The 27,445-nt window shown below is 36.6% G+C and overlaps 2 protein-coding genes across 2 annotated transcripts in view; both read right to left on the bottom strand.

Moving 5' to 3' along the window:
• Window positions 1-27,445, bottom strand: part of TPGS2 (tubulin polyglutamylase complex subunit 2) — a 1,173,328-nt gene that overhangs the window by 916,938 nt on the left and 228,945 nt on the right. The gene's annotated exons all lie outside the window — the stretch shown is intronic.
• CELF4 (CUGBP Elav-like family member 4) overlaps window positions 1-27,445 on the bottom strand; it is an 814,373-nt gene that overhangs the window by 663,063 nt on the left and 123,865 nt on the right. The window contains 1 exon segment of the mRNA XM_075186292.1: window positions 7,888-7,970. Within this exon segment, the coding sequence (XP_075042393.1) occupies window positions 7,888-7,970 (83 nt within the window).

Here is a 27,445-nt window from a genome sequence, read left to right as displayed (position 1 = left end):
CTTCCCCCCAGGAGACACCATCAATTGACAAGTCTGACAGTTGTTGCTACAATTTCACTACAACAATCAGAAGAATAATTCACCTGTAGGCACCATATATTGGAGAAAAGTAAATACTTTTGATTTAGGAGGAAATTAAAAAAGTAATAAGCTGGCTTCAAGTAGTTTCTATAAAGCATTTCACGTCCTTTATGTCGAATACACTTCAATGCATTGAGGTTTAAGCTATAGAAGTTCCCTCTGGCTATTACATAGTCTTAATTGCATCCAATCTTCAATAAAGCAAAAGGTTTAGAGTGTAGGGATGTGGAATATATGTGTGAGGACTCCATAGAAGCCATATATAGTATAGGAAAGACAACGGAGCTCTTGTGATTACATTGAGTTCGCGGAAATATCAGCGAAATGACTACTGCTTCATTTTATGATAATATGTAGTTTAATTTTATGTTACTTGAAACAGTTTCTTTTATAGGTGTCTTTATTAAATTTAGTCCTAAATCAGGTTACCAAGTTGACAGTTGTATGTCCTTGTCGTGTAGTTTTGCGTAGTTTGTTGACCATGCGGGACATCATTTAAACCCAAACCATATGGTATTATCAGTGGGATGTGTACACTGTTAACGGCAAAGTATATAAATTAAAAATGATAGGTATTATGTTGCATGTCTTTAAAGGATATCATCGCTCAATCCTGAAAATTAAGTTGTTTGGTGGAGTTTTATAACTTTAACAATAATACTGAATATTACGGACATGGCGAACAAAATTCTTCCCAATTTGATTGGTCCGCCTATGTAAAGATGATCTTCTCATTGTTGTCAATGTCCCTCCCCTATAAACGTCTGATTCATAGAAATTAGAAAAGGGGGGGCAATAAAATCAAGTTCTCTGTTTGAAAGGCTCACCTTACAATGAGCAAGGGGTCCATCCCTGGACAGGCATGGGGGGATGGCTAGATTGCTATAGAATGCCGGACTCCCGGTAAGTAACATCAGTATAATCTCCACCCAAACCTGAACTTACAGTTTTGGGTACAGTTACATTTTTGTGGCAATGATGATGAATATACTTTTGGATGAAATCATTTCCAAAATACTGCACATAACTACTCCCTTGGCCCCAACACTACTTACAATTCCCAGTCGTATTTTCCCAGCAATTCATACTATTTAACCAATCCTAGAATTTTTCCGGCAGTACAAGCAACTCGTACAAAACTATAAAAGGGTTGCCCAGTCTTTCCTGTGCTCCTGTTGCCTGATAGCAGGTGCCAAATTGCTGGCAATTTTCATTGCAGGCGAACTGAAATCATACTAAAGTGAGGATACATCTGATAGGACGAGCGTGTGGAGTAAATGTAGCACTTCATTGGATGACCGTACCTCCTGCCCAATGCTGCATTAACAACACACTTCCTGTACTGGTAGAACTGAATTTCCCACCTAGTCTGCAGCAATCTCCTTTTACAGACTACAATTGAGGGGCTGATAGTATGTTGGATGGGCAATATCTAAGGAGGGGTCTTGTCCAAAAGCAGACAACCCCTTTAAATAGTCAACAATCTTGTACAAAAAAGAGTTGAAGATGTAAAGCACCCAGTACATTTTTGGGGACTCTGTGTTCCAGAAGGGACCGTGAACATGGGTACGGCTATAACTGATCATCTGAATTGAAGTGAGCAGGCTTTCGTCTCAGCATACTGTAAATCTTATCTCATATCATCTCGTCACTTAGAATTAGACTTTCGTTCAGGTTATGAAGTGCCTTGCTGTCACATGTCATGACCAATGTCCTTTCAATAAAGACTCACCCATCTGTATAAAAAGCTGCAGTAAATATAGCAGAGCATTACATCTAAAAAGCCACAATAACTGCAGGATCAGCATAAGCGATCTCTGTCCCAGGTGATATTTTATATGGCTGAGGATTCCGCATCAAACTCCTAAAAGACCGCAAACTCTGCCCTAATGCTTCCTTCTAATGCAAAGTGAGTACCCCCCTTCTCTGGGACCTGTGCCCAGCTCGTGGATTTTGCCAAGTGTCCTTTAAATAAAATGCAAAGAGTTTGTTTCATGCTTTATAAAACTGGCTAAAAAACAGAAACAGTCTTTAAATATTTACCCATGTGCAGCAGTTAGTCCAATCAGAAAAGAGTATAACTTGCCGGAGAGATGGTTTGCTCAACTGGCAAAAAAAATATATATCTTTTTCTTTATTTTTGTACAACTGATGTACAGTTTCCAAGCAGTGGAGGCAGGTGAGGTAAGCCTATTTTACTGTAATGGTTTTATTTATAGCCATCGCCTCTTACGTTGTGCGCTCTTCAAAACCACCTTGTGTGAATAATTGTGATGGCTTCTACATCAAACCTTTCCCTTGATGTTCCACCTTATAGTGGAGATGTGATTACTGAGAAATGAAATCCAGCTAGCACGCATGCTGCCTTTGAAATGCAATTTATTTATTTTATAAAAAAAAATTTCATCCTTTTTTTTTGTACACGGGGAGCTCCTGAATGCTAACAGGTGCACGCAATTAAAGAACAAGACGAGGAAACGTTGCAATCTGAAAATACAAACTAGTTTGAAAAAAAGGAGTAATTAACTAGGATGTCACAGTGGCGTTCTGTCATGGTCGGCTGTCTTCTGTCATTTACAACCAAGCAGCATGGATTTAATCATTACATCCCAATGTGTGACTGCTTAAGTGTACCTAGCTGCCAAATACAGACCATGGAGGCAGACATTTTGTGGGCGGAGCAAATATTCATTAGACTTTAGCTTATCAATTCACAGCCTGTCAAGTTTACTTTGAAGTAGTGACAACACTGAGGTACGAGGCACTTGGTGTCTCATGTTTCATCAATGTCACAAGTTCCTGGTGAACTTATAGGCTTCATCATGAAGATTGTTATTTTAGTATACAATCTGGCTGTTTCCATTGTTTGTGAAAAGTCTTTATGTAATTAACTTGCTTAGTGTGGCATTTAGACTATTAGGAATCTATGGTTAATAATCCCAAAATGCACACGGATAAAATACCAGATACATTTGCCAAGTCACTACTCCTTGCTTCTGTTTACATTTCGCAATAAGAATCAATAAAGTTTATTCTAAAAAATTATGAACCTCTCTGACCAACTGTCTCTGAATATAACAACCTTAAACAATTTTGAGCTAGTGATGTAAGGATTACAAATGACCAATAACAGCCATGGCAGAAATATTCCGTTATTTGTACTTTTATTTGCGGGATATCGTGGATTCAAGAGAAGTTGAGTGTCCTCCATGCCCAATATATTCTCAGTAGTAGATTTACTAAAACATCTAAAAAGGAAAAGTAAGGCTGTTGCCCATAGCAACCAATCAAATTCTAGCTATTATGTTCTAGAATGTACAATGTAAATGATAGTTAGAATCTGATTGGTTGCTATGGAAACATCTTCAGGTCTCCTTTTTAAAAGTTATAGCAAATCTACTCCCTCAGTCTGATAAGTGTTTATAGCAGTGCAGGGGAAATAATGTGATAACTCGGTCATAACATTGGAAGGCGATACTCAGTATCTCTATATTTAATTGATTTCTCTTATAATTTATTGGCCTGTGGAGAATACGATCTCTGAAGACCTTATAACCCAGAAACAACAAATTTGTTCTTATTGCGCAAAGTAGACACAGAGAAATGTAAGTGATATAGAGATCATCTCTATTTTAATATAATACACAGAAGTTAATTAGATATATTGGCATCTGTGCCACAAAACTCTTAAATAATATTTTTCCACTCAAGTCTACAGCGAAAAGAAAAAAACATTCAAACAACTACACATAGTGTGTCGACAGAGAATAACAAATTGTTTTACAAGGACACATTTTTAGGAGTTGCAGTCCCTCTTTGTGATAACTGCATCCAGATTGAGGCCTCAAAAAAGTCCCATCTAGCAATGTATAATAAATGGTCTGTTTGCAGATAATCTTGGCTTCTAAAACCAGAAACTTTATGGCAAAATGTCAAATGTATTTTATATATTCTAAAAACAAACAGCGACGTGATCTATATCCATAGGGGTTAATTAAGTACATGGTGCCTGTAGCAGAAAGGAGCTTTAACCTATAGACCTGTAGCAACCAATCACCCTTAATCAGTCTGCTGCAACTAATGGACGGAAATGTTTGATTGGCTGCTACACCCTCCAATGTGACCTCAACCACCTGGTACAAAATGCTCTGCACTTGAACCTTCTTCTTAATTAACTGCTGCAGGTACCTGCATGGAATAAATTTAGTTATGTAAAAAAAAAAAAAATTCAGTAACTGCCAATGGAAAATAAGTGGGACGTTCAGAAGTAGACAATTTTGATCTGGGTGTAAAGAGTCACGATGTAGGGTCTACATCATTAGTTGTATATTGTATTACTGAGACACAATGTATATGTCTATCTATCTATCTATCTATCTATCTCATATCTATCTATCTCATATCTATCTATTTATCTCATATCTATCTATCTATCTATCTATCTATTTATGTCATATATATGTATCTCATATCTATCTATCTATCTATCTCATATCTATCTATCTATCTATCTATCTATCTCATATCTATCTATCTATCTAATATCTATCTATCTATCTATCTATCTCATATCTATCTATCTATCTATGTATGTCATATATATGTATCTCATATCTATCTATCTATCTATTTCATATATATGTATCTCATATCTATCAATCTATCTATCTATCTATCTATCTCATATCTATCTATCTATCTATCTATCTCATATCTATCTATCTATCTATCTATCTCATATCTATCTATCTCATATCTATCTATCTATCTATCTCATATCTATCTATCTCATATCTATCTATCAATATATCTATCTATCTATCTATCTCATATCTATCTATCTCATATCTATCTATCTATGTCATATATATGTATCTCATATCTATTTATCTATCTCATATATATGTATCTCATATCTATCTATCTATCTATCTATATATCTGTCTATCTATCTATCTATCCACACACATATATATATATATATATATATATATATATATATATATATATATATATATATACATAGTTTGTAAGGTGGAAAAAAGAAACAGGCCCATCAAATTTAATCTTCCATAATTGCTAATCACGTTGATCCAGAGGAAGTGGTCCTATCAGACAAAAGCGCGGAGCTTGCCATTTTGGACTCTAAAATAATATTCATTCTCCTCCATTCAGGAGCTGTGACAGTCCTATGAATATTAATTAATAATAAATAATATGAATTATTCTGTTGCCAATGTAAGATTGGAGAAAGCCTACACAACGGCTTTCTCCAATGCATATAGGCAACAGATCCACTGTAAAAACAAAAACAGATTTTACTTGTGTTCTAAAGATAGAATACTAGCGTATGTATTACTTACAGGACATCGTGCAGAGTGGTCTGTGTTCTCAAAGGCTATAAATAGTCCACAGATAACAAGCAGTCTATTTAAGTATTAATTAGATACAGAACAGATCTTGAGTCTGTTGCCACCCAAAACTTTTGCTACTTACCTCAGTCAGCCTTCAATAACCAGCAACAAGTTCAAGTAGATTAAAATTCAACTGGGCTGATTGTTACATCCAATTACTACATGTTTAAATGCATTATTATATTTAGGTGCCAAATATTTATAAAGACGTATAGGACACCTCCAAACTACACACACAGAATAAATTAAAGGGAAAAAAAAATGTTAAAAAATGATCTTCCTTTGGGAGGATGCACAGGGGCACTCCACTGTTGCCTTTCCTGTCCTAATTTTTTTAGGGGCAATCGTAGCTCACACCCGAGGGAGGAGCTGGGCTTATTCTAAGAAACCCCAGATACCTGGGGATAGAAAACTACTATGATTTGCTTTTCTGCTAGTAAGCTAAAGTCAGCGAGTACAGAGGTGTTCATTTTCCACTTTGAAATTCATGGTAATATAGGCGGTGCAATCGGATGGAGTTGTGGAACTTACGGTAGGTGTCTTGGTTGGTGGATTACGGTAAATGCCATAACTCTAAGTGCATAAACCGCAGTTTAATACATTTAATTGGCTATTTTCTATTACAATCTACAACATTTAGGCCACCACTGTGTTTCGGTAATGGGACCAAATTAATATTTTAGATTTAAATTGTATCTAAGCATTAGTGCTATAAACACTAAACAACTATTAGTATTAAAGAAAAAAAACAGACAAAATAATAATTATTGAGACCTATTGATACAATCAGAGATTCACGTGAAAACCTTTGACAGTCTAAAGATTCTGTATTAGCAAAATTGTAATTTTGAAGGCGAACATGACAGATAAAATATAAAAACATCATGAAGCGTAAACATTAGTTGGCGGAGTCAAATGCTTGCGGTATTTTATTTTACAATTTTGTTTTCATTACAGCAATAAATTATTTATGTCAGCAGTGGTTCATATTAAGTTGATGGTGATAGTTATATTGTTTAATTATAACTAATTCACATATTCAGCATAAACATAGTGGATAGGTTTTGTAGTCTATTCTTAACTTACACAATGTTCATACAAGTTTAGGACCTAACAGCCTCAAATGCAATTTCAGCTTCGAACAAAGACGTTCCCTCAACAAATTGAATGAACTAGACAAATGGTTTATGGTTTTATATCACATAGGAAATCACTAAACTGATGATAATATTCACTTTTTGCAAATCAAGCTCTTCCTTAGATATTGCTTAACTTAACATTAGGGGGTAAATGTATCAAGCTGAGAGTTTTCCGGCAGGTTTGAAAAACCAATCAGATTCCAGCTATCATTTATTTAGTACATTCTACAAAATGACAGCTAGAATCTAATTGGTTGCTATAGGCAACATCTCCACTTTTCAAACCCGCCGGAAAACTCTCAGCTTGATACATTTACCCCTATGTGTTTTCTACCATCAAATAACTTTAATTAGACAGGACTTATCTTTATGAAACTCCTCCGTGTGCTTAATCAAGACCTTTATTGTCAGGTAGAGTTGAATATTGTTGTTGCCGTTGCATATGACACAGATCAGCTTTGCTGTCTGTGTTGGAAACACATACACAGAACAACTCCTACTATCTGATATAAAGGTTTTGTTAAAAACACAGAAGGTAGTAAAGAACAGAGAGCGATTTATTTAGTAAATGCTGCAAGAGGACATATACTAATCGGTAAAGGAAAGTCCTTTGGATGTTAATATCCTCTTTAACAATAGAAGTCTAATTGAGATTTTGATAATCAATACTTAGGATTTTCCCATAATGTTTCCAAACACAATTTTCTAACAGAATTTGAATCAGGATGACCACTAAGATTTGAGCAGGTAAACTGTGGTATATAGATTTAATTATCTGTATCAAGCTACATCCACACCATAGTGGATACAATAACAAATATCAATCTATGTTTTAAATATTTCGAAATGCAGCAGAAACTGTATCAGATTTGTCCATCTTCATTTATTTTTACTCACTACCGACATCAGATGAACATAAGCTTCATAACACATCCTTCTCTTGTCCTATCCGACACTGTAACCAATTGTCTATTAACGACAACTCACATTATTGACAATGGAGTAGATTTGTCTAACCTTCCAAAAGGAAAAAGTGAAGGTGTTGCTCATAGCATCCAATCAGATTCTAGCTATCATTTATCTACTACATTCTAGAAAACGATAGCTCGAATCTGATTGGTTGTTACGGGCAACACTTCCACTTTTCCTTTTTAGAATGTTGATGAAACTACATCTAGGAGGTAAGAAACATCTTGTTATTGTTTGACTACTGAGAAAACCAATGCGTAGAGTGAGAAGAGAAGACCACTTACCCCGGGCAAGGTCTTCTGCTCATGGAGAGCGCTCTGAGCTCTTATGGCGGATTCTCGTTCACAGTACGTAAGGAAGGCGCAGCCTAAGAAGTAGAAAACAAATTACATTAACAGAGTGGCTGAAAGTCCTAGAAACAGTCCTAGGGGTAAATGTATCAAGCTGAGAGTTTTCCGGCAGGTTTGAAAAGTGGAGATGTTGCCTATAGCAACCAATCAGATTTTAGCTATCATTTTGTAGAATGTGCTAAATAAATGATAACTAGAATCTGATTGGTTTTTCAAACCCGCCGCAAAACTCTCAGCTTGATACATTTACCCCCTAGAATCATCACACTGAATAGTTTTACACATATGGTAACAGTACAGTATATAAACATGGAACATAAACTTCTGAGCTAATAAAAAAATAATTGAAATAACTTAAAGCAATAATAATCCCAGATGGATTCAATGTTTAATTCAAGATATAACTATTTGCCATAGTCTGAGATAATGATTTGGGATAACTGTTGCTCCCTATGTAACACACAACAGTTTATTCACCTTTATTTGACCCTGAAGAAATTGTAGAACACATTTACCTGTAACTAAACCTTCTGATAACTTTTTCATTATTCATCGTTCAAATATTTTTAAAGGCATTTAAAGCACAGATAGAGCAGAAGACTATATAAAATATCATCCAATCTCTAAGTCTCTAAGTGTGTAAAAAAAAAAAATATATAGAGTGATTGTTTTCTCTTCAGAACGTCTGGCGATTCCACGCAGTTCCGTGAGGCTCCCTCATGGAGATTATTTAATTATGTTTCAGTGGTATAAATATTGTTGTTTAATGGTGTATAAGAGGAGATACATCAAATCAGTAATTAAACTATATTGCCAACGGTGAAGCATTAGAATACTTTCGTTACACTGCTTTTTATTTTCTACAGACATGTTGACTTTAGCTCTTCCATTTAAACATTAATATGAGTTAAAACTCTTGTAAAGTGGTTTTAGTGAGTAGGAACTTGTAGCCTCAAAACAAGTTTATTTTAAACAGCGACATCATTTGCTGTAAGTACTGAAATTAATTACAGGAAGCTGCATTCCATGTAGGGTGCGATCCATGCAAAACTTTTTTTGTTCATAACCACTATATTTTAATAAAATAGCATATTCAAAAATAAATATATAAAGACGTGTATATACAGTATATATATATATATATATATATATATATATATATATATATATATATATATATATATATTCACCCATATTATTGGCAATGCTTCGGTCATACATCAGATTATATTAAAGTATTAAGTAGTTAAAGTGGACCTATCAACTATATAGTCGAGAAATCAATTTTGTGGGTGGATCCAGCTTTCAGCCTCTCACTAATATTCATGAGGACTGACTAATATTCATGAGAGCTGACTAATATTCATGAGGCCTGACTAATATTCATGAGACCTGACATGTCCACAATAATTTGGTTTTCCCTCTTCGGGTGACTTTAATATATTGTATTTTGCATGTCCTCCTATTTAGTGAGTACATTGTCTTTTTTGTCTCCTCTGTCTGTGCTTGAGAGTTATATATTTATTTCATGTGCAATTGTTTATCTACCTCCCCATCCTAGCTTGGTACATCCCTAAATGCAGTACATTCAGTCACCTGCATGTCTTTGGATGCATTTGTACGTTCTTGGGATAAATTAGTATTTAGAGCGTATAAATAGTTATATACATGTAAAAACCTTAGTCCAAGCTATTTGTGATTTCATAGAACATGTTAGAGTGAAGTCTTAGTCAATAAGTCAATAAATTAGTTGTCTGTCCTGACAAACCAATCTTAACTACAGAACACAGAGATATACCGGTCTGTGCTATAGAAATATACAGCTGCCACAACTTCTAAGATTACTGTGTGTTCAGGGGACAAAACACAGACTCCCCCCCCCCCATATGTTTACAATAACATACAAAGGAATACAGTATTGTAGTCACATAGGTACGGCGTGCAGCACAATGATGGCAGCTAATGACAAAGTCTCCTATGGGGAAAACTTTGCAAGTCTAACTCTATATGTTTAAGTCCGACTTATAAATGTTGTATAATTGCATTAAAGAATGGACTGCTCCATCTATAGTAATTTGTCCTTCATTACTTAACAACAAAGGACCCAATGAGATGGCATGAACAATTTTAAGTATTTCAACATCGGAATGCAGGAAAGCCACACTTGCAAAGACTTCTGGGTAATGTCATATACATATTAGCTCTTTGTCAATGTCCCACCCACTGAGTTCTTAGTGCATGACACAGACTTATGCTAGCATAGATCATTGACCTACAGACAGCCTGCTTCCACCTTGCCTGGTCTCTTCAGTGCAGGTTATTCTGCTCAGCATGTAAAATAATACAAAGAAGTTTATTTTCACTTTCCAGCAGCTTATTTACTTATCATTCTTAGGGAGCGTAGCTTGGTAATCTCCATAACTCTTAATATTGAAATGCATAACAGAGCGCGTTAGAGCAATATAGAGCTAGATGTGTTGAATGCTTAATATTAATAAGCTATTTTGTTTATTTATTTGCAGAAAAAAAGATTTATTTATATATGAAATTCCATGAGATGACGATACATCCACTTTATGGTAAAATAATATTTAACAAATGAATGTCATTAACACAACAGGGCACAGCGTGGAGACGGCATACCGTTGTTGTAGTGCCGGGATGGTCTGTAGTATTAAATTATCACACAAAGAGATGAATTGTCTGATTTTCTTAATCTCACCAGGTGCAACGGTGACAGGGTTACACTCTATTAACCTGTTTACAGCCTGCGGAGAGTGCGTATATTTGTAAATGATCTCACCGGGTGATGAATAGACGAGGGATAGTACAGCAGGCTATGGATAAATACAATATTATTTCTTGCTTCTTAAATTAGAATTGAAGGAAAAATGTTTAGGTAGAAGTGAGTTATAGGAGAACTGTTGGCGGCTGTACAGGCAAAATTGTGTACAAAGAAAGTCGATTTTTTTCAACATATTTTATTCACATTTGCGTTAGTTAAGGTGAATGTAACATTTGAAAATCGTATCTATTTTTTAAGTTTCTTGATTGTTATGTCTCTGTTCCCTATAGGTTGCCCTAAATCATCTCTCACTTCTATGCTGCTAGAAGTGATGGGGTGCTCTAATGCTTCTGAAAGTCACAACAAGGGATCAATCAATTGTAAAATCTTTGGTAAGGCTTTAGTTGTGTTTTACTGGGGTATGTGCACATACAGCATTTCATTTATTTTTCTCACCACTGAGCATATGTAAACGATTATAAAGGGAGTGTAGCCAATCAGTTCAAGGCAGAAGAACCTAGAGCCAACCAGACCATGAGAACATTCACAGGAGTAGTCTAAAATGTAGCCAATCAGAGCATTAGAATGTTAAAAGAACTAGAGAAAACTGTGGCCAATCGGAGCATTAGAACATTCACAGAACTAGGCTAACCTTTAACCAATCAGAGCATTAGAACACTCACATGACTAGATGAAACTGTGTCCAATCAGAGCATTACAGCATTCACAGGGCTAGACCAAATTGTGGCCAATCAGAGCATTAGAACATTCACAGAACTAGGCAACTAGGCCAACATTTAGCCAATCAGAGCATTAGAACACTCACATGACTACATCAAACTGTATCCAATCAGAGTATTACAACATTCACAGGACTAGGCTAAACTGTGGCCAAACAGATCATAAGCACATTCACAGAATAAGACCAAACTGTAGCCAATAAGAGCATTATAACACTCACAGAATAAGACCAAACTATAGCCAATCAGAGCATTAGAACACTCGCAGAATAATACCAAACTATTGCCAATCAGAGCATTAGAACACTCACAAAATAAGACCAACTTGTAGCCAATTAAAGTATTAGAACAGTGTTGGTTAACCTGTGACACTCCAGGTGTTGTGAAACTAAAAGTCCCTGCATACCCTTCCAGCAAAAAGCTGCTATATATTGGCAAAGCATGCTGGGACTTGTAGTTTCACAACACCTGGAGTGTCACAGGTTAGCCAACACTGTATTAGAACATTCACTGGGCTATATCGTCTATAAAACATGAGAATATTCATGTGATTGAGCCATTCTGTAGACAATGAGAACATTAAGGTTCCTCATGTCTCAGTGATGTCACTGCTTCCGTGAGAATTGATAGGCTGCGGGTCTGTATCTGTATATAATATTACACTGTACATCTTGCAGTTCTGAATATGGGGTTTTATATAAATAAATGATGTAGCAGAGTAAATTACTTTTGGAATCTCAACCCTCTGCGGCCACATTACACAATATTAAACAACAGTTCATCTGTAGCCCTGGACTCTAAACTACTCATAAAAATGTTTATTATAATAATTTAATAACTTACCCACCTGACCACTTTCTGCTTTAATTGAATTACTTCAATATTTCATTTAATGTGCATTTTAATTTAACTCCCTAAGAATTTGATTAGGATTAGTTAATTAATAATCATTTGAAAATTGTTATATTCACGCTGTGTGTTTTCAATGGCAAAAAAATAAAATAAAAAATGAAGAACATCGCCCACAAAAACCACATCTTCATTTTTGAACAGACTACCCCAGTTTAGTTCTCAATAGTATGTTAACTATAGAAAGAACCTAATGATTGTTTGACCTGAATTCTTAAGTATATCTACATCATGTAAACACGGGGTGCTACTTCCCCAGATCAAGAATCTATCAACTCACAGGATAAAAGGGGGTTCACCCTAATCTTGCAAAGTAAATTATTATGGTAAAAAAGTTTTTTTTCAACACTTGTCTAGAAACTTTTTTCTTTCTCTAATAAACTTAAACACCAGATTTAGGCGAATGCTCGTGGTATTCACGTCTCTCCTATATTTAGCTGTGAAAGAACTTGCACACAACTTGAGGCAAAAAAAAATAGACTCAGGACTTGAGGGTAATTCTGCCACTATTCAAACCCAAGCGGATCTCAAGATACTTTTCGATTTGAATCGGGCTGTAAGTACGCTCTGCCTAAATGTTACCGAGAGAACAGAGTGGTCGATAAAGGGTCACATAAAGAAGAATGCAAAAAAAACCAAAAAAGATAATAAAAATCTGGTTGGTGAACAAAAAAATATATTTTTATATATGTTTTTTACATTAGATATATAAAAAAAGATGTTCCTAATGCGTACTGTGCATACAATGCATTTTTATGGTCTATATTACTTGCATACATATGTTGTGTGCTAGATATTGGCATGCATAGGTGTACTTTTTACACCAAAGACTATGCCATGCCAGTCATCACAACCAGTCGGCACTTACACCTGCCCTGTAGCGGGTCCAAATGATACGGCTAAAGCCAAGAGTACTTATGAGAAACCCAGGACTTGAATTGGACGCACCTGTGACGGAATGCCCTCGGCTTGCCCTCATTATTCTTTGTCTACGTCCATCTGCCCTTTCCCACCTTTACTCCGCCCTTCAAGTTATAGATAGTTGTAGCACTCGGACATGAATTACATGCAATTGCATTCATTTGCAGAAGGCCTGTTCCAGAGCATGCAGAACGATTTCACGCAAGAGACTGCCCAATGACGGACTTCTTGCATCCAACCGTGAATCGGGCCCATTGAGCTTTAGTTATCACATAATAAAATTAAATAAAAAGTTAAATCACTTTTCAGTCTACTATAATCAGGTAAATTTGGACGATTGTATTTTGCTGCGCAATATTGCCGTTTTTCTTATTTATTTGAACAGGTCATGCGTGAATGGGACAAACTCAGCCAATCACAAGCAACATATACATGCTGGCTGATTAGATACATGGACACTGACCTCCTCTCCCATTGATAATAATGGCATTAGCAGCAAAACAATGAAATACTATTTTGAGTCTGTTCTAGGGCGCCACGACTGATAGGCTGTGCTGGTGTTTTATCAAGCAATTGATGGAACTTATTGTTCCACAAGTGTTACAATGACTAGGGTGTCAGGGATTACTGGGGTTTGTAGTTCCATAATAATATGTAATCTTTTTTTACTTTATGGAGCACTTTCCCATTCATTTTAATTGCCAATTTATGTCTATAGGTTTTCTGTGCCCATGCAAATGTATTGTCCATTGAATGGGAAATGTCACTCATCTCGCTAGACTTCAGGTAACTTTGACTTTTTGAATCCAAGTAGATTATTTTTGGAGATCGATTTGTTTGATTTAAGAATGTAGAAAATATTTTTTGGAGGTTTGAAAAAGTAGAGGTTTGCATGGTGATTTTTTTTATGTGGACCGGCTCGAACACCGTTGAACAGTTTGGAATATGGTCGTACTTGTTCACCTTCCTTTTTTTTCATTGTTCTAAAATTTGAAAAATTCTGGAGAATTTCAATTTTCGAACCCTGAGTTGTTTAACCAGGTCTAGAATTGAAATGCAGCCTTTTCTAGCAACCCTAATTGTCACACTGTATCTATCCATCTATCTATCTATCTATCTGTCTATCTATCTATCTGTCTATCTATCTATCCATCTATCTACCTATAGTAAATATATATATATATATACATATACACCTTGTTACCATATTAACATGGTTAAACTAAAATGAAAACTAGGGCTAGATTTACTAAGCTGCGGGTTTGAAAAAGTGGGGATGTTGCCTATAGCAACCAATGAGATTCTAGCTGTCATTTTGTAGAAGGTACTAAATAAAAGAAAGCTAGAATCTGATTGGTTGCTATAGGCAACATCCCCACTTTTTCAAACCCGCAGCTTAGTAAATCTAGCCCCTAGTGTTTTATCAGCAGTACAGGTTTTTATTACGGAAGCCCCCCAACCCATTCAAACAAAAACTTTGCAGAAAGATGGGATTCTCTGTATAAAACCCGCTTTCTTGAACACTTCTCCATGATACAACCAGCCTGCTCTTTTGAAGAAGAGGTTAAGCAACTTTTTCTTTGCCAGGGCTACTAAGAGGGTGTAACTGTTGAAATCACTTGCAACCAGAGCATCCAGCTGACAAATCAAACAAAGAAGCGGAGTTACATTTAATTTCAGTGCTAAATCAGGAGCTAAGAGCTCTCCCAGGAACAACAGAGAGAGCTCAGCAGCAGAATCTCGGCTGGTGGATGCAGTTCTAATTAGACTGATCATGCAGCATTGTTAGAGTGATAAACTAGATGGTGTAAAGCTTCTATAACAGCAGCGATATATTATCACTTAGCGTGATGGCTTCGGTGACAAGGTTGTGCTATACATTTCCTACAATGCCGGCTAGATGTGGACTGTGATTTAGGCCTGGGAGACAACGCGACGGTGCACGCGGATGAGACAATCTCTTTTGTCATGCATGGTGTGCGAGGTAGAGGAGATAAAAGCTAGCCGTACTAATGACTGTAATGGTAATAAAACGTGGGATTTATTTACACATAATGCAGTGCCTGCCAGGCTGGCCTCATCCCCCGCCTGGATCTTTACAGTCACAGAGCTTGCCACACAAGGCCACCTCTACTATATAAGTTCATGGAAGCGGCATCATCACGGTAATAAATTATCAGCTTATGTAAAAACGTGGCGCAAACAATAATGACATGCTGTGACCCGTCATCGGACCGTAATCAGACAAATGACAGCTAGTGTCTTCTAGCTGTCATTTGCCGAGTTCATACTCACCAAAAATTCAGACCTCCTATCCGCGATCGCGTCATATTGCCCTGCCCCCCTGTATTGAAATACCCCAATTAGCTGGATCACGTGACGGGGACAGAGCAAGTTCCACTTCTGTGCACTTCAGTAGTGAAGTGATTGGGATCCAGAAGGGAGGACTGCTCTTCCGGGAGTCCTGGGCAGTGGCGGAACTATCATTGGTGCTGCAAGTGGGATGGATCGGGGCCCATTGAGATAATGGGGCCCACTGCACGGGTAACTAGTGAGCTGTGGGCCCTGGTCCCCTCCTCCCCACTTCCCTGCACAGGGGCACACAGCTCGCTAGTTCCGCCTCTGGTCCTGGGGTCTATCCGAAATAACTATAGGTTACGGTTCATGTTTAGGCTCCCGCACCTAGAGATTGCTGGCACAATGCTTAGAGCACTGGCTGGAAGGCACCAGGGTAATACACTAAAAATATAGCTCAAGCACTTATGGCATTACAAGTTCCAGCATGCACTTAAAGCCCATAGTGTTCTCGCATGCTGGTTGATTATGGAACTACAATTGCCAACATACACATAGGTGCCAGTGCATACCATCATTTGTAGTGCCACAAGTATTGATATACATAATACATTAAATAAAGAACAGAGCCTCCTTTATGTAAATAATAAATTAATATTGCTCCTTATAGATGAGTAAATTAATATTGTCGCATTAACAATTATACTATTATTGCTCCACATAATTTATAAACAAATGTTGTACCTCTAAAACATAGTTACCAGAAATCTTCTTTTCTTGTTCCAATGTAAAGCATATTAGTGAATAAAAAGCAAAAAAACTCTATATACAGAACGGACCACCCATGAGGAGCACCCAACGCAAAATGGGGTGATCTCCGATGAGCAGGCCTACTTAGCCAATCGGAAGTGGTTGTGATTGGCTGAGCTGTGTAAGCGACCTCTCGACCCAAATCTCCAATATTGCTCTGTGTAAGGTCAGCATTGCTCTAATTTGCTGGTGAGCCGTCATTGCAGAGACAAACCTACTAATAAGCACAAGTGGATTAATTTGTTAAGTGTTAATTAGAAGGGATATTGGAAACCTGGCCTGTTGTTTGCTGAACTCTAGTCTGACATTTACTCCTGGCTTATAACAACATTCTAGTGATTTATTAAACTGCTATTCCCAGCTCTTAACCCCTCCACTGCCGGGAAAACTGGTAAGAGAGGAATAGAGATAATTTAACAATCTGTCCAGCTGATCATTTAAACTTGATTTGTCGAGCTGTCTGTTTAACTCTGCAAACCCTCATCATTACACCAGCTTCTCTCTCCCACCTATCATGCCGACCTGTCAATCACAGAGTATGATATTCTTCCTGTCTCAGACCTTCAATCTCCTAAGATGCTCTGGTTTTGGCAGACATGTCATCTGCATATGACATATGTATCAGATCCATCACCGAGGACTCACTGCAGACATGTGAGGGACTCAGCCCATCACACTTCATGGTTCCTTAAGGGTTAACAATAAATTTGAAGATGGTTCTCAAAGTCATGATCCAGGAAATAGCGATAGCCAAACACACTCCTTGGTTCTCCCTCCTCCCTTACACTATCTGTAATTTTGTTCTATTGCTTTGCACTTCAGAGAATAAAATAGCAAAAAATGCAAGCTAAAAATAACACTCTTGGCAGCGTCTGAGCAAAGCATACATTTAAATTCAATAAGAAATGGACGGTTAATATTAAATGATGTAGGGCATTGTTCTATCTTATCAAGACTGTGTCCATTATTGCTCATGGATTTTGCTGGTCTCCCTATAGAAACACTCTTTAATTTCCATCAACGTAATCTCTTCTCAGTTGTTATAGGAAATATACAGTATTGTACAGCTGCCAACTTTTGAACACAAAGTTTTTTTTTTCCAACACAATGAGTAGAGATGGCAGAAATTTCAGAACTGTTTCATGGAATATCTCCCCCGTTACGCATTTGGCTACATAATTTGGCATGTTTCTCTGACGGAATTTGTCTGTAAGTGTTCCACGCAGAAACACCCCAACAATTTTTGTTCTTCGCAAATTTAAACCTCATCATAGAGCAGAATGAATTGACCATCATTTTCTCAGCTCTATTCATAGCAAAATGTGGAATTTACAAAAACAGAGGTTTACGGTGGATCAACAGCAACACTCCAAGATGGTATCGCCTGTTCTACATCAGAATTTTGACTTGCACAATTTTTTATTCACAACTTCATTCATCTTCACTCACACCAGAAATATATTGCAGATGGACAGATATCAATGTCAAGCATCAAATCATCACTTAGCAGGGTCTGGAGATCTGTTCTGGTGGACCCCAGTCTACTCTTTTGGCCAAACTTGACAGATCTGGTCATTTGGTGTTCAGATCAGGTTGTTTGGTAACACAGGTTCCTGTTAGTGGGGTCAGGAGATCACTGAACCAAGGTCAAGTTCTGGTCAAGTTTCTAGGTCACAGAGGAGCTTATTAGTGGGGTCAGGAGGTCATTTCAACAAGATCAAGTTCTGGTCAAGTTTCTAGGTCAAAGAGGAGCTTGTTAGTGGGGTCAGGAGGTCATTTTAACAAGATCAAGTTCTGGTCAAGTTTCTAGGTCACAGAGGAGCTTGTTAGTGGGGTCAGGAGGTCATTTTAACAAGATCAAGTTCAGGTCGATTAAGTTCAGGTCGGGTTGCTCGGTCACACAGGAGTCTGTTATGGGGGTCGGGAGATCACTTCACCAAGGTCTGGTTCAGATTAGGTTGCTCAGTCACAAAGGAGCCTGTTAGTGGGGTCGGGAGATCACTTCACCAAGGCCAAGTACAGGTCAGGATGGTCAGTCACAAAGGATCCTGTTATTGGGGTCGGGAGATCACTGCACAGATAGCATGAGAGCGGCCATCTACTGACAGGCTTTTAAATCATGCCAGAAAATAATCTAATTGATTATCACCCTCAGACATGACTTTGTTTTATGTAGAACATGTGAATATCATTTATTATATCTATGTTTTCATGGCTAGCTTAACTCAATCCATTTTATATAGTTCTTAGATAATTTTGACAATAAATATATTTTTCTCTCACATACAAATGTTATTTTATTTATTTGTCGGCTGCTATGTCTAGCCACAGCCAATGACTGGTGTCTTCTTTTTAATCTTGTCTGTAGTTAGTAGGAAAACCCAGTAGGAAGCATTCACTGAAATAAAACTACACTACCCAGAATTCTTAAGTCCTACCAGTAGATTAACACGTTCTTCTGCAGAGCGGAGACTGTTGGTCTTTGAACAGTGTGTGTGGCTTCAGAGCCACGAGGATACCTAATAATCATCTAGTTATCATTATCAGGCATGTTGGTAATTACATTCAGAGTTGGCCTTTATAGATCTGTGTGTGTGGTCATCTTCTGATTACAACAGAAGTGATCAACCACTTAGTCAGGCTACCAAACAGCTGGGTCTTGTCCAATATGGTCACCCAAATGTATGACCAACTTTGACATTGATGTTCTCACTCATCCCTTGGGTATCTGCCTCTGTGGGTGGCCACTAATGAAGCACAAGGCTAGGAAACCAGACAATTAAGAAAATGATGGAATATTTAGCTAGAACTAAACAAAATCATATTGTGAAGAGTACGTTTATGTTTCTTCAAGGTCAACAGAACTTGTCTAAGTCATTTGTTAGTAACATTTTTGCCAGTAAGGCAATTTGATGAAATGCTTTGTAAAACCCAATTTCGCTTCATGACTTGTCTTCTTGGTTCCCTTTCCGAAACATAGAAGGAAAAAGAGGTTGGTTAAATCTAAGCTCAACAATAGTGGCATATAATGTAGAATCTGTTAGAAGTCAACCTTCTATAGAGACTATCAAACTCTTTGTATCAGAAAGTCACTTTCAAAACTACTGATCTTGACAGTTTAGAGATAAGCCTTCTGGGAGATTAAATAGAGTGTGTACAAAGATCGCTTTGGTGCGGGAAATGAGTAAAACTTGGACAATGATCCTATTAAGTGACATAGATTCGTGTCAGTCAGATGAGCATAGTCTATGAGGACTAATCTGGACATGTCTCCGTCGTCTCACATTCAACTTGGCTAAATGACGTGAGAGCGGATGTAAAGACTCTTTTTATAGAAAGAGGAATTGTATGATTTGTGGAGGTCTCTCTCTAACCAGGTGAGAATTGCTTTGTGCTCAGGTTCACTCAAGGGGAACACATTCCATAGTTCTATTTCTTCTATAGAAACTGTTTTATAAACAGATGTTGCACCAGAAATTGTGAATAATAAGCAAAATAAAAGTTCTGTAGACCAGATATCGTTGTTGGCTTCGGAATTTCATAGTAATGTATATAGTCATCTGATGTAATATATAAAGTTGGCTATGTATGCAGCATACTGAACATCACCGGTGTCCAACACAAAATATAGTACTATTGGGAGATAGCCCATAAAAGTGGAGAAATGGACATTTCACCTTAACCTGAATTTCTGCGCTATATTCTACAACGTTAACGCCGCTGTTTCTGACACTTCCCGCCTCTTCTTATGCTAATGAGTAATTTGGGGTGTGGCTTATTTAATGGCAAAATAAAATGTCTCAGTATAAAGTACATAGTATCACTGAGTCAGCATTAAATTGTTGGAAATTAGTAACGAATAATCTACAAGATATTTTATTAAGAAAACACTAGAAGAATGACTGTTAAAGAATAGAAAAGTATAGTTATATCAAAGACAGTTTCAATAACATTTTTAGATACACAGAATAGCCCCCATCCCTGTATAAAGTGTATCTTATGGTGAGTGTCGAAAGTGAACACGTTAGTATTCATACTTGCTTGCCATGAATACTATATCATCATCACCATCATCATCAGTTATTTATATAGCGCCACTAATTCCGCAGCGCTGTACAGAGAACTCATTCACATCATTTGTGGTCCTGGTGACACAAAGTGACTGTCTTTAAGGTGCCCACATTGTGAACTCTGGTCTCTCCCCCTTCTCTCACTCCCAGACAATATCCTTAATTGCCGGGCTACACCTTGTCACAAAAACAGTTTTTTTTTAAATATATAAATAAAAGTAACATCTTGTTGTGCAAACAAATATTGTTCTTTTATTAACTTTATAAATATTGATATTCTTATACTTTGTATTTTCAATAAATGAATAGACTGCCTACTCCTGATTAGTGATGGGTTAATCATAGCACAATGTTTAGCAAATGGAAAAATAAATAGAGAGCTGGAGGGAGGAGAGCAGGACCAGAAACAAAGCTGTAGAAATTAAGATAAGGAAGATAGAATGTTGGCTTCTGTCAGTGAGATGTATCTAGAGAAGAAAGATTATTGTACTTTGCATTACAATAAACTTCACAACCAGCTCACAAATGTTGATAATATAATGTATAAATAATATTTTTTGGGAGTATTCGTTTTTCTTGTAGACAGAATATAATTGATGATAATAATGTTACTAAGAATGTAATGCTTAAATATAAAACCTTTATTAAAATTCCAATAGGCTAATCATTAGCTGCTAATGTATACGGTGGGCCGAGTCATTAAGGAATGCAAAACGGATGTAATGTGATAGTAGACATTGTGTTGGGTACAATATCTACAGATATATAAGTGTATGGACACATTTAGTTTTCTAGCTTTTCACAAGACTGACAGCTGAACCAGTGGACATAATTAAGGATGAGCTATTTAAGTCATTGACTTACGAGCGAGCAGAAAATGCTCTCTCAAAACAGCTGAAACACTGTCAGAACTGAAGACCCGACTACACTGTTTATGCCATACAGAGTGCAAAAATGAATTTTGGACCTGATTCGGCCATTCTAACAGCCTAGGTCAGACCTAAAACACTCTTTTAAGATCACTGGAAAAAACTAAAACTAGCACCACCCAGCTAGGAACCATGAAAGAAAAAAAAAAAATTGTTTCAAAAATATATATCTCCGAAATGCTAATTAGATGATTTGCAAATTATTGTTGTCTTTACTACTGCATTTTTGCACAGAAATATGCCTATAGTACAGTTGTTTCTAGGTGTGTGCTGGAGATTTCAGCTGACATGTAGAGGTTGGAAAGATAGACGTCTGAGCTTTTCCTCCAGTCCCTTGTTCTAGTCCCTTCAATAGAACCTGGCAAGTGGTAACAATGTTGCCACAATATGCAAAACACTTAACCCTTAGTGATCATCCTTTCAATCCTCTTTTCAAGATGGAACAGCACAAAATGAATAATAATGCTTTAATTCCTAATAATATCAATTGGAAGATAGGAATTTAAGAAAAATATCTGACTTAGAGTATTATTTAACCCTCTAAAGAAAGCAATAAACTTCTATTCATAGTAACAGTAGCCAGCATGCCCTTCATTGTGTCCTTCATAACAGTATCCAGAAAATGTATATCTGCATTTGTACATTAAGTAGGGTTAAACAAGACTTGACAATGGAGAGATACAATGTGCCTTTAAATGTGTAACAAATGAAATCGGACTGATATCATTTAGGATACACTGAAGCATGACTTGACAATTCTCTTACCGGTCATAACAACTTATAATAGAGATAAAAAACAATAAATATATCAATGCAAAAATAATTATACTACTGTGCATAATAAAGATCGCCATTATGCTAATCCTTATTGCTACGGCCCTTGTGAGCTTCCAATAAAAGAAGAGTACGTGGATTTTCTGCTGACTCATTATAACGAATGCGCATAAACACGGCGAGAGACATTTATAAAAGATGTTGCACAGGAAAAAGGTTCTGTAACCCATAGTAACCACTGACATTGATTACAGCATCATTTCCTTGTGTCCCCATAGTGTATTATGTGATGAATGGAATTTGTTTCATTATATTGCTTGGAGAATACAGACAGAAGTTTAAGTTGATTCACCATGGAATGTATCTGCCGATTTTGAGCGCATCGCATGCAAAATAACTCTGCGTATGCCCGGAAAGGGACATACGTCAGTAATCCCAGACCTGTCCGCTCCGTCTTTGAATGCAAAGGACACTTACTGCAGGCTAAGTTTTCAGGAAGTTAACCGGGTGGGGAAGGGGCGTTTGGCCGTAGTCAATGTACAATAAGGGCGCGCTAGACTCAAGCGCACGCAGTCACGGCATCTCAAAGTTACTTGTTTTTCTGACGTATATCTTGCTTCAGCTACAGGGCTAGTCTAAGTCCTGATCAGTAGTGATGACAGTCTGGTATGCATGCTATAACATGTGTTTGTAATCAGGAGCAATTGTAAAAATGTATTTAGATCATCCTTTTTTTGCCTGTAATATTAACCGGTGGCATTATTTCTATATGTATATATATATATATATATATATATATATATATATATATATATATATATATATATATCCTGTGCGTTCTTTGGCGAATTTATAATCCACATAGATATTAGACGTGTCCAGAAGCTCTCTTAGTATGGGGTACAGTAACTATTGTTTTTTTAGCTAAAATTCAGTAATTTCACTAACTGCAATAAAAAAACCATTATAATAAAAAATGCATAGATAATTGGTTTCTTTGTATGAATATTTTTACAATCCAACAATCTTACTATGGTTTTAGTATTAGTTCATCTGTGAGTATATATATATATATATATATATATATATATAGCCACTGCAGGAGTCCAGTTCTCCTACTAACACCCGATATTAATTCATTCCTGTTGTATCTGTGCTGCTTCTAATCTCTTTCAGTCCCTCACAGATAACCCCTGAGATCTATTTGCATGGATCCGGAATAGGAAGTGAGTGGGATATGGGAGGTGAGCAGGAGGTCAGATCATCTGACAGGTCCTTGGGGCTAACTTGTCTGAACATAGAAACACAGCTGGGACCTTGGTGATACACATACACTGTGGCCTAAGGGGACGAGGAGATTGTCCTGTTTATTTCCTCTAATCTCCAGCCACAGACCTGCATATTTACCGGGCAGGAGCACTGTAACATGAAATGTTTTACCTTTTGCAGAGTAAAAGCAATACCGCTCAATTTCAATCTAATGTAGAACCACAAGATTATATTATTTCTATGAGACAAAACACAACATGTGTCTTCTCCAGTTGTTGAGAATCCGTCCGAAACTAAAATAAATGGCACAAATGTAGTTTAAACCAATTAAAAATAACATAAATAGTTGCATAGTTAAGGACACGGATTCATCAAGATCAGCAATTCATAAACTGTAATTGCGTTGATCCAGAAGAAGGCAAAACAGAATCCCAAGTGTGTGTGTTTTGCTAAATTAGCCTCATTAGGAAAGGAAGAATCCTTCCTGGCTCCAAAACGGCAATTGAATAAATTCCCTTGATCAATCACTTCCATAATGTCCTCTACTGATTATAACTACCAATATAATTTATTGTAAGAAAGGCATCTAATCCATTTTTTATGTTCAGTTAGTGAATTTTCCTTCACCACCTCATGTAATAAGGAATTTCATAGCTTAAATGCCCTTACAGTAAAGAATCCCTTCCTTTCCAGATGCACCTATTATTCCTGGTAAAACCTAAATTTCTAAATTCTCTTTATAATTTAACCCTCTGTTGATAGGGCTGAACACCTCTGATCCCTCTATGCTCCTCTTACAAATCAATACCCTGTATTCAAGCTATGGTCTAACAAGTTACTTATTCAATAGCAATACAATGGGATTTTGTTGGCCTTTACAGCTGCTGCCTGGCACTGTGCACTCAGCATTCTGTCAACTAATAATCCCAAGTTCTTTATCATTTTACTTTTCCATTTAATGAGTAATCAGCATAGTTATTGACCCACTTTAGGTGCTTTACCCCACATTTATCTACAGTAAACGTCACGGCCAAGTTTACCCAGTTTGTTTAAATTGTTTTGTAAAGAGTTACTATCCTACTCAGTATTACTAACCCTATATACTTAGTGTCACCGAGATGTGAAGACCGTACTTCCTTTTTATCATTAATAAAAAGATTACATAGGTCTTGGTTCAGTACTGTGGATACCACTAATAATATTATTCCAGTCTGAATATCTTATATTTATCCTTTATCCTTTGCCTTAATCCCTTCTCCAGTCATGTACAGAATTGTTCCCCTAAACCTCTTGTTGTCACGGCAAATACCACACTCTTGGGTCTGATCCATCTTGGAACACAAAGTATACACAATTTACATTTTTTTTAAATCGGTCGGAGATTGCACGCACATGTGCGCCTGTATTCCAGTAGGATGCGCAGAACAATTTCATACAAGATTCGGCCACGCAACTGGACTTTCGTCTGCAGATGAGTCAGACCTCGTTATGTGAACCAGTGTTGAATGCTTTTGCAAAATCCAAATATATCACATCAATTACACTACTAAGATTCAGCATTTTTAGAGTTCTCCTCATCGTCTGAAGTCCTTTTTACAGCATTTGCACAGAATAAAAGACCTTTAATGGGACATCTTTTGTGTCATCCAGACTTACATAGCAGGAGGGTCAGAGGTCAGGCTAAGAATGTTTGTGCCTTTGGTGCAGTTTTCTAATACATTTTAAGACACAGCGATGTCTTAGTATGTCATGTCCTGCTATCTCTATGCCAGGTCACCCAATATTATAAGAAATAAAATGTGCGAAAATACTACATGAGTGGCATTATACTAAGTTCTGCTAGTTGGGGTTTAGAGGCGATATTAGGCACAAAGTATATTTTATGCAGAATTTCCCTTCAATATTAAATAAAGGCAAAATATACACTAGAATTTTATTTAACATTTATTTATTTTCATGAATTGCATTAGACAACGATTATAATATAATATAGGTTTAGAGACATCTGATGGCAATCAATTTACAAATAATATCCAAAATTGTTTTGCTCACTTTACTATGAAGCATAATGCAATATTTTAGTAGGTTTTGTTTTTTTTAAATGTTTCAAATTTCTCCTAACTGCTGAAGATTTCACGTTTTCGCCTCTTTGTTCCTCCTTTGTGACTGGAAATAACGTAACACCCATTCAATCAATAAACAACATAAACATCATTTCCTAGGAGGTCTAATGACATTTTATACAATCTTAAACAGCATAAAATACATTTCTCTGTGGCGAAGCCGCTTCACAAAAGGATCTGAGTTAAAAAGCCTAAACAGCCAACATCAACAAAAATGTTTGTTACGATTGTTTTTGGATATGTTTCTTGTTTAATGGTCCGGTTATTACACCCTGTGGTCTGAGATTACAGCTATTTGTGGAATGTTTAATAGAGTTCTCCGAGCTGCAAAACATATTTAAGAGATTTCACACATTTACCAGGCCCCACATGTATTAGGCGTAGGATATATACTCGGATCTTGAAGAAAAGAAGACTTAGTTGACAGATATAATGTAAATAGACAGGAACAATAGATAGATGATGTACACAGTTATATTGACATAGACAGATCATGTCTGTAACCAAACCCACCGGGGACTTGAACCCTGGATTCTGTGCAGCTGGTCCTGGGCTTTGCTTGTTTGCTACTGAGACAGTTACTCTTTGGCCTGTAGTTACTGACAGACTATTCCCAGGACTCTAATTACTTACTGACCTTAACCCGTTCCTGATCAGGGGCCAATCAGAGGAAGCCCTGGAATATCTACACCCTGCAGCTTCCCGTTTCCCTGATTGTTGTGTTTTTTACTGGTCTAGATATCTGCTGTCGTTTCATGCGCACTGACCCAGCTTCTCCTTCATGATGTCTTTATTAACTGCTTATTGTGGCTTGTTTAACTACACCCCACTTCTCTCTGCACTGACCTTGGCTTGTTACTGAGTCCTTCCACACTGGAATCTGGACTATTTCCCGGATACCAAATCTATTGCAGATAGATAGATAGATAGATAGATAGATAGATAGATAGATACAAAATAGGTATATAGATAGATAAATAAATATATATGAGATAGGTAGATAGATAGTTAGATAGATATATAGATTATTAATTAGATAGATAGATAGATAGATAAACAAATAGGTAGATAAATAGATAGCTATGAGATAGATAGATAGATAAACAAATAGGTAGATAAATAGATAGCTATGAGATAGATAGATAGATATAAAAAATAAATAGATAGATAGATAGATAGATACAAAATAGGTAAATAGATAGATAAATAAATAGATAGATATGAGATAGGTAGATAGATAGATAGATAGATATGTTAGTTATTAATTAGATAGATAGATAGATAGCTAGATAGATAGGTAGATAGATATGTTCGTCATTAATTAGATAGATAGATAGATCGATAGATAGATACGTTAGTTATTACTAAGATAGATAGATAGATATGAGATAGATAGATAGAATAAAAGTCTATATTATTGACATAAAATAAAGAGACAGTAAAATAAGTATAACACCCAGATATAACTATATGACCAGCTTACATTATACCCATGTAGTAGATGCATCACAAATTGATTCTGTAGATAATACACAACTTCATATCCAAGATTTAAAAGGGTTGTGTCTGAGTGAATTGAAGGAAGTACAAATCTACTAGCAAAGTGAACATGAATTAAAGTGTCCAGTAATCACTATTGATTTCCCATTTAAGTGAAAAGTGGACAGCCTTCAAATAATGGCGTTACTTACAGATTGCACCCCCTACCTGGGAGACACTGGGCTTATAACTCTGATTAGCAGTGAAATAAGTCTCAGTTTCGGCTTGGGGGAGATCTGTTACCATATTACTATATAATACATTACCGCTCAGGACAGTAACGAGAGCTGTAAGAGATTTCCCTTTGTACGACAGCTTTGTCAAGAGA

This window comes from Mixophyes fleayi, chromosome 1, assembly GCF_038048845.1.
Source record: "Mixophyes fleayi isolate aMixFle1 chromosome 1, aMixFle1.hap1, whole genome shotgun sequence".
Classification (NCBI taxonomy): domain Eukaryota; kingdom Metazoa; phylum Chordata; class Amphibia; order Anura; family Limnodynastidae; genus Mixophyes; species Mixophyes fleayi.
Note: the sequence above shows the minus strand (reverse complement) of the source record. Positions and strands in the feature narration are given on the sequence as shown.